This window comes from Carassius auratus, chromosome 22, assembly GCF_003368295.1.
Source record: "Carassius auratus strain Wakin chromosome 22, ASM336829v1, whole genome shotgun sequence".
Taxonomy (NCBI): Eukaryota; Metazoa; Chordata; class Actinopteri; order Cypriniformes; family Cyprinidae; genus Carassius; species Carassius auratus.
Window position 1 is genome coordinate 16,488,560 of NC_039264.1, and position 9,319 is coordinate 16,497,878.

The window sequence follows — 9,319 nt, forward strand, 5'->3', positions numbered from 1 at the left end:
GAACCGTCACCTGAATACTGATTACCTGCACCTGCACCAGCAATTACCACACCTTTAAATACTCACCTCACTCATTCACTCACCGGCTGGAATCAAGATTACATGGACACTCTTTGTGGATCTTCTGCCTGCTCCTTGTGGACCGTATTGTGACTCTGTGGAGATTCAGACACAGCGATTAAGGGAAGTGACTCTTTGTTGTCCGGCCTAGCTTTGTGCTTGAACTCACCTATTGATCAGTGCTTGAAGATTCACCGTCTGTGACCACACTTACCAGCTCTGTTGAAGTCCTATGTTAATAAAGCTTCACGAAAATACTTACCCGTCTTCTCCTCTCCTTGTGTGGATGTGACATATATAAACAAAGGTAAAAAAAAAAAAAATTCATATAACACTTCTATAGCATTTTTCACAGCTTTACCACACACGACTAAACACAAGCAGAACAAAAGAAGTCTTCCTCAATGGGAGGCTGACCAACACAGTTCCAGTGAAACCATAGGTCACATGTGCTATAAATCTGGTAATAATGCATGTTGCACTTTAAAGACAATGTGCCTGTGTTAACTTGAAATATCATCTAATTTGTTTAATAAAGAATATGTGAAATATGACAATTTCAAAATGCTGCTGAAAAACCTGAAAAAAAAAACCCAACAAAGAACATTTTCATGAGCTTTAATGGTTGTAATAGGAATGGCCATCTGGGTTCTTGTTTTAATCAAAACTTTTATGGTCTTTGCATGTGGGTCTGTAATGACACAGCCAATTGTGTACAGCTAATTGTGCTTTGTGTATAGTGGATTCCAATTAAGATGCATAAAATCACAACCATACAAGCAGAAAAATATATTGCAAAGTTATTTAAACAAAGTAAATTATACTTTACAGCAAAGTAGTGCAACCTATTATTATTAAACATAGTTGTAACTCAAAAGTAAAATGATGCATACATCTAGTTTTGCAGTTCATAGTTCATGTTATGATGTCTACATTACAAACTAAAAAGGCCAAACACATCTCTGTGTTTCAAATTTTTTTGAAATCCTCTGTCTTGATACGACAAATGACAAACAATGCCGTTTACTCAAAAAGGCCTAGCAAACCTTGAAAAGTTGAAGGTGTTCAAATCAGCTCTCTGTAATCAGAGTAAGTAGTAATCATTAAGGAAATGTGTCCTCATTAAAGCAGTTAAGCTACCATATTTTTCAGACTATAAGTCGCACCTGAGTATAAGTCACATCAGTCCAAAAATACGTCATGATGAGGAAAAAAAAACATATATAAGTCGCACTGGACTAGAAGTCACATTTATTTAGAACAAAGAACCAAAAGAAAACATTACCATATACAGGTGCAAGAGGGCACTCTATATCTTCAGTGTAGACTACAGGAGCATTGAGCAGCATAGAGCGCCCTCTCGCGGATGGAGACGGTAATATTTTCTATTGGTTCATATCTCTTGGTTCATGTCAAATTAATTTTGATAAATAAGTCGCATCTGACTATAAGTCGCAGGACCAGCCAAACTATGAAAAAAAGTGCAACTTATAGTCCAGAAAATACGGTAGTTCCATTCTGTCCACATGACGACTCCATGTTATCAAAAAATTAGTCAATTGACAAGCATATATATTTCACTTTTTCACCCAACTTTGTGTAACGAGTTGTGGTGGTTTAGTAAGAGAATGTGTATAATGGTGAATAGAGTGACAAGAGGTAATTGTGAGTAAATGGATCCTGTAAAAGTCAAAGAGTTGGAGAATTTTCTTCTCCATGGAACATATCTTTCTGGATGTTCCAAACAGGATAAGTTCAAGAGGTCAACCAAAAGTGGATTTTACAAATAACGAATGTTACAAAATGGACTCTTATTTGAAAGTGTGACCATTTATTTGAAGTCATGCTTAAAGATGCATATCTTTAAATACATATTTTACTAAATATACATTCCAATATACATTCCAAATACACATTCCAACACATTGGAATGTGTTGCCACTATCCCTAAAAATCTCTTCAGGCATGGATATTTTTAAAAAGGAATTGAAGACTTATTTATTTAATCAAGCCTTTGGCTTTGATTAGGTCTGAGAACTGTGAGTGATTTGTTGTTTGATTTTCTTGTGTCTTGTTTTTAATGTAACTTAATGTTGGTATGAATTTTAGAGCTAGTGATCAGCCTACTTATGGACAGCACTTTGGTGCATTCTAATGGTTTTGAAAATGCTTTATAAATAAAAGTTGAGTTGAGTATATACACAAAGGCCATAGCATTACTAGGCTTAAGTTTTTCTCCGTTTTAATTTTTTAATAGTTCCATTTGAATTTTATGAATTAAAGCATGTCTAATTAATTAAAATAGTGAAACGTATACATTTTCATCAATTTTATAAAAGTTGAATAAAAAAAAAAAAAAAAACATGTTTAGGGCCCTATGAAATGTTTTATTTTTTCTCACCATATTTTTTTATTGTTGCCAAAATTAGTGTTTTGGCATTTAATTATTATAATCCATAAAACAACTTAATTTTTATTTAAAAAAATTCTGTGTTGTGTGTTTCCATTATTCTGGTTTTCAAATGAAGGCATGAAACGTTAATTTCATTTAACTTTTATTTATTGAAAATTAAGCAAACTTTAGTTTTTGGCAAACAAAGGGGATTTACTATTAAAGGGTTAGTTCACCCAAAAATGAAAATGATGTCATTAATGATTCACCCTCATGTCATTCCAAACCTGTAAGACCTCCATTTATCTTCTGAACACAGTTTAAGATATCTGTTCATGTTAAGATACTGTCCATTTCCAGAAAGGGAATAAAAAAATCTTCAAAGTAGTCCATGTGACATCAGAGGGTCAGATAGATTTTTTTGAAGCATCGAAAATAAATTTTGGTCCAAAAATAACAAAAATTACGATTTTATTCAGCATTGTCTTCTTTTCGTGTCTGTTGGGAGTGCATTCACAACACTGCAGTGATGCTGCTAATTACCTTAGCCTTTGTCTAATTCCATATCAGATGGACTGCTTCAATATATATGTCAGAGGCGTAGGCGAGGTGAACATTTGGCCAAAATGGTCACCTCACCACAGTAGGAAAATTATGTTTTTGTTAGCCTCCATGCCAGTGATCAGGGGTTCATTGTGGCATGGAAAAGCCTTGAGATGGCATCAGTTCTAGATTCTACTGGCCTAACATGAAAGAGGACATACGCAAAAAAGTTTTATTCTTGCCTCCTTATTTGTGGCTCGTTATTTTAAATTAAAATCACCAAATCACTAGAATGAATATTGATATAATGCATATTGTCCTTCTATACATCATATTTTTCCCCAGATCACAGAGCCTCTGGAACTGGTGGGAATGGATTTAGTTGGGAAATTGACTCCAACCAAGCAGGGGAATCAATATATTTATGTCATGATTGATTATTTTACTAAGTGGACAGAGGCCTACCCAATAAAATCAAAAAGTGAAGTATATGACTGCATTTTATTTTTTTTTCTATAAATTTGGAGCTCCAAAAATAATTTTGACAGATCAAGGCAAAGAGTTTGACAATAAGGTAACATCTTTGTCACCTAAAAAAAAGTCATTTTTCAGTATACTTTACACTTATTTTCACAGAATAATTTTGACATTTGTCAGAGGTTGGGTATTAAAAGGAGCTTGTGCTCTCCATACCACCCACAAAATAATGGTATTGTGGAGAAAATTAATGGAACCATTGAAAGGTATGATGTTGACCTGGATTGTTTATAGCTGCATAACCTTAACTGATACTGTATAACAAGGATAAAAATATTTATCTTTCAGAGTTCTAACAAAGTTGGTGGATTCAAATGCTGAGAAGTGGGACACACACCTTGAATGCGACATTTGCACTTAGGTCCAAAAAGCAGCTCACAATGCATTTCTCTTCTTACTATCTCATGTTTGGTCGGGGGGCAAGATATGCTTCAGAAGTTCCTGATGACTATGAGGTGGGTTCTTAAATATCAGATACATCTACTGAATCTTTAACTGCGGATTAAACTAAAATTAGGAATGTCTGTGTTTTGTATGTTTCAGGTAAATTATGAAATGGTGGAGAGAACTGTGGCTTCGGAAGCCTTGACTACTAGCCTTCAAGACCTGCCAAAGGTGCACAAATTTGTTGTGGAGCATGTAGAAAAGGTGAGGAAGAGGAAGGCTCTGCAGGGCCAGGAGAACAGATTTAATGTTGGAGACAAAGTTTTACGGAAAAATGTTTGTGAAGAACAGCGAAAGGGAGGAAAAATTGGAAGTGCTATGTTTGGCCCTTTTACAGTAATTAACAATGAAGGTAAAAGTGTGGACCTAGTTTCTGAAAAAGTAAAGGCCACACTGAAGGTAAATGTAGACCACCTTACCCGCTACATTGAGCCAGAACCAAGGTTGCTGCACAAATGGCCTAAAACTGGCGCTACCATTGTCATTCCTCTCCATTACCCACCTACATGCCATGAGCCTGAAGAGACCCCAACAGACACTTTTCTACAGCACTCTTATGTAAGTCCTATATATATGCTATGTTAAATGTTTCCCTGAAATTCTGCAATAAATAACATTACATTTTTCTTCTTGTTCCACAGTCTCCAACTGATGTCTCAGAATTTTTGAAAGTTGATAAATTGAATAAATAAATTGAACTGTGTGTGTGTATATATATATATATGTGTGTGTGTGTGTGTGTGTGTGTGTGTGTGTGTGTGTGTGTGCGTGTGTGTGTATATATATTTTTATACATAAATAAAAAATGTATTGTTATTTTTTTGTAGTGGTAGAGGCTATCTTTGCTGGGAAAAAAAACGGGGTTTTGTGGAGTAAGATGGGTCCCTATGAAAAAAAAAAAATTGAGGGATCATCTTGCACTGGGGAAAGAGCTAGATGCTGAGGTAGGTTATTGTGTTTTCTTATTAGCAAATGGGGTTGTATTTCTAGAAGTATTCATAAAATGACAACTGATGTGCTATTGTTTTTAGATAATAAATGCTTACCTCAACAGTTTGGTGAAAGAGCACACCACAGAGTCCAAAAGAGGCTTTGTAATAGACTCATATCAAATGTCCTCCATGTGGCAAGAAAGTAAGAAAGGAAGGTAAGCACCCTAAGCACCCTATCCTGCTTTATTGACCATGTGGAAAGGTCTATATCTTGACAGCCACCTGCTTTTTTGTAGCTGGATCCACTGGAATATAATGTGATAGTTGAAGCCTTGTGTGTAAACCACCACTGGACCCTCATTATAAGTTCCTCAGAGCATCCTAAGATCAACTATTCCTAATTAAGATCAATCCTTACATATATATATATATATATATTAGGGGTGTAACGGTTCACAAAATTCACGGTTCGGTTCGATACGATACACTGATGTCACGGTTCGGTTCGGTTCGGTTCGATACGTTTTAGATACAGCAAAATGTAAAAACATCTCAACTTTTCAGAATGCCGCAAGCGCACCGCGGGTCATGTGACAAGAACCAACCAATCAGCTTCATCCTTTCCCGTAACAACGTTGAGAGCTCAGCCAAGATGAAGGATCAGCTGATCATAGTTGTATATGGATTGCAATTTTGAAATAAATTTAGTAGCAGAGCTACTGCAAGCGATTTTTAGAGCTGCAAATCCATTTATCCTTCGCTGAAATTTCCGCGTCTCATGGAGAGAGCACGTCATTGTTGCTTAGCAAAGACAGACGCCTCATGAGCGCTTCTGCCCGAGCGCTTTGGAAAGGAGGAGAAAGACGTGCTTAGCGTTTTCCATGCGTTTTTAGGCACGATATGTGAACGGCCCCTAAGGCGCTCGCTCACTCAGCACGCGCTGAAGGCTCGTTGCAAAATGTCTAATGCATTTAACAGACCAGAAATATAAGATCCTAAAATAACCAACAGGTCTGGTGTTTGGGTTGGATTCCCTGTAAGCTATAGTGTCTAAATGCTGCAGGGATAGTTTGCTGCGTGCATGTTTCTCCTTTTTTTCGTCTTTTCCCAGATAGTACTGACGCATATATCCCCGCTGGTGTTTTTTTTTTTTTTTTTTATTCCCGCTGCAGATGCGACATACCGTTGTTTTTTTATCCACCACTCTCTTGCCATCACCATTATAGCTTAAAGGGAATCCAAAGTGCACCCAAACACCAGACCTGTTGGTTACTGGAGGATCTTCTCATTTCTAGTCTGTTAAACGCATTGGCTATTTTGCAACGAGCCTTCAGCGTGTACTGAGTGAGCGAGCGCCTGCTGAGTAGCCTAACATAAACATATAAGATGGTGTTTTTTTCTTCTTCGGGAGTGTCAGGGGCGTTGCCTGTTACGTTGTTTGGGTTATTGGGCTACCTTGTTGAACGCATATCATTATATTTCTCTCTCTCTCTCTCTTTTTTTTTTTTTTCAAATATAATTAATTACTCCAACGAACCGTTCGGTATACATAATGCGTACCGCGTACCGAACCGAAAGCGTCGTACCGAACGGTTCAATACGAATACGCGTATCGTTACACCCCTAATATATATATATATATATATATATAATGTGGTATTGCATTGTCAAGGCTGTTTATCCAAAGGAAAAGTTATCCCTTTGCATAGACACATTTGGGGCAAACTCAGTGGATATAGGAAAATGCAGTGATGAACCTAGGTGAGTGCAGATAAGCCAAGTTTTGTGATATTTGATAAGACAATTCATGTAAATTAATGATTTGCATCTAATTAAAAGCCTTCATGAGACAGAGGGGCATCAATGCTTCACGGTGGACATTTGCCACTTCAGATGGATGGTACATCTTGTGGGGCTTTGGTGTGCAACGCAAGTTTAACTGCACATGTACTTTTTCTGAGCTATATCCTTTTATTGTGAATAAAACTTTTCTCCTAACATCTATCACTGAGACTGGTAAGGTTTTTTGTTTGTTTGTTTCTTTTGCCCGTTGAGTGCACAGCTATTTTGTACATTAATTCAGCAATTACATTATTACACAGATGACCTGTCACAGCTCTGTAGGGCTTGTGGAGAACATTCTATGTCAACACAGACTTTATTTATTTATTTGTTTATCCTACTTCAGTTGCTACGGGCGATCATACAAATAACTTGTAATCTTTACAAGAATATCAAAATCATGCAATGAGCAAGTCTGTGTTTATCAGTCAGCTTAATATCACATCAGTTTGTGCTTTCAGAATCGGCGGATCTGCTGCGGTTGTTCCAACACATCTGGAGCGGACACCTGAACCAGGAAGTTGGTCACCAGATAACACAGTAACCAGTTAAACCGTAACACCGGCTCAAGACTTATGAGGCTGTCACGTGATGAATGAATGACCGGAAAAACCTGAAGACTCCAGAGAGGAACTAATCCAGCTCAGAATGCATTGTTTAAAGGGGGGGTGAAATGCTCGTTTTCACTCAATATCCTGTTAATCTTGAGTACCTACAGAGTAGTACTGCATCCTTCATAACTCCAAAAAGTCTTTAGTTTTATTATATTCATAAGAGAAAGATAGTCTTAACCGATTTTTCCCGGAAAAACACGAGCCGTGGGAGGCGTGACGTGTGGGTGGAGCTAAAGAATCACGAGCGACAGTAGGCTTTTGCGTTGAGAGCATGTGGAAGCTGTGACAGCTGCGAAGGCTGAAACTGAACGAAAGCAGCAGCAGCAACGACTCGCTCCGAGCGGGGCTCGAACCCGGGTCTCTGATGGGAGGCGGACGCACTAACAAGGAGGCAGAGATATTTGAAGCAGTTTTACTCACCGCCTGCGGTTCCAACACACGATCGTGACCCTTTTTCGTTGGGACTGCATTATCCTTAAGAAATAAACGATGTGCAAATCCGTCGTCAAACTGGGCTTTGTTTGTAAAACAAGCATTTTAGAAATGCAGGGAACAAACAATTACACAACTCCGTTGATGCTCTGTAAAAATAAACTCCATCCACTGGTCCCTTAATGCTGTTTTTTCTTTGGTAATCTGTGCAGGGTTGTCTTGCCCTGGCAACCAAAAACACTTCTTTTGTGACATTTCGCGATGCTCTCGCTCTGATCACTCAATGCCTCTGCTCTCAGTGCTCTGCTATACGGGACGCGCGCTCTTCCGGCAGACGGGCCCTTAGCACCCATATAAGGAAATTCCGCTCCATCTAACGTCACACAGAGCCATACTCGAGAAAAACTTTCCGAAACTTGTGACAAACCAGAAGGAGTATTTTTGGAACAGAAATACTCCTTCAAACGTACAACTTAATTTTTGAAACTTTGTCCATGTTTAGCATGGGAATCCAACTCTTTAACAGTTTGAAAAACTCAGTATGCATGAAATAGCATTTCACCCCCCCTTTAAGCTATGGGGCTGTCACGTGATGAATGAATGACTCGAAAAACCAAAGACTCGAAACAGGTAAATTTCAGTACAGAACGCTTGCATGACTGAACGAATCACTCCCCGAGATGACTCGTTCGTTCCGAGTCACGTTAAAGATTGTTTCAAAATTAATTAATCATTCACGAGAGACCCACCACTAGTCTGCAGAGAATGGCCAAAAGTCAAAGTCATGAGTGATGGATTTCTTTTGAAAACCATGTTCACAAGTTAAAATACAAATGAAAATATGCATTTCAGTTCAGGAGAGAAGGGGCGGGGTCTCGCTCATCGTCAATCTGCGAATGCAGACATGATGGCTGGATGATCCCATGCACACCAGCAAATCTAGCACAGAATGGCTGAAAAGAAAAGAATCAAGGGGTTACAATGGCCCAGTCAAAGTCCAGACCTTATCCTGATATTTCATGTGATTCAATAGTGTGTTCTAACTTTTTCACATGACTGTATTTACTTTTTTACTATTTTTATTATGCTGCATGCATGTTCAGGCTGACTCAAAAACTTGCGTATGCGAGCTGAGACCAGACATGAGATCTGATTGTAACAACCACTCACGTCTATATTGATAAATTCCAAATTTTGCGTGGATATGACCGTACACCTAATTTTCTGTCAAACGTCCATTTCATAAATGAGGCCACACCAATCACACCACTGCAAAGATATATCAAGAGTTTTTATGATTCTTAAAAGAAATGACTTCGAAGAACATCAGATTCATCCAGGTTGCCACTCATTAGTAAGCAAAACTACACAGGTTCTTAAAGCAAGCTTTGAAACATCTTAAATCTGTGTATAATGCCTTGTTGTAAGACTGTCAGTCTCCTCTCAATCTGCAGAATTCAATCGATGAGATGCAGCTGGACTTCAAAGACATCTTCAGTGACTTTGTCAACAAAAAGGTCTGA

The 9,319-nt window shown here is 38.1% G+C and overlaps 1 protein-coding gene across 1 annotated transcript; it reads left to right on the top strand.

Annotated features, from left to right (window-relative positions):
- The first annotated feature begins 3,856 nt into the window (after positions 1 to 3,856).
- On the top strand, positions 3,857 to 9,319 carry LOC113040507 (uncharacterized). The gene is made up of 4 exons (XM_026198831.1): positions 3,857 to 3,987; positions 4,076 to 4,534; positions 5,008 to 5,110; positions 9,225 to 9,319. Exons 1-4 carry the CDS (start codon positions 3,913 to 3,915, stop codon positions 9,317 to 9,319), a joined length of 732 nt encoding a protein of 243 aa, XP_026054616.1. The 5' UTR covers positions 3,857 to 3,912.

Coding starts and splice junctions, on each gene's coding strand:
- LOC113040507 (XM_026198831.1), top strand. CDS start 3,913: ATGCATTTCTCTTCTTACTATCTCATGTTTGGTCGGGGGGCAAGATAT. Junction 3,988..4,075: donor AAGTTCCTGATGACTATGAG/GTGGGTTCTTAA, acceptor TGTATGTTTCAG/GTAAATTATGAAATGGTGGA. Junction 5,111..9,224: donor GTCCTCCATGTGGCAAGAAA/GTAAGAAAGGAA, acceptor CCTTGTTGTAAG/ACTGTCAGTCTCCTCTCAAT.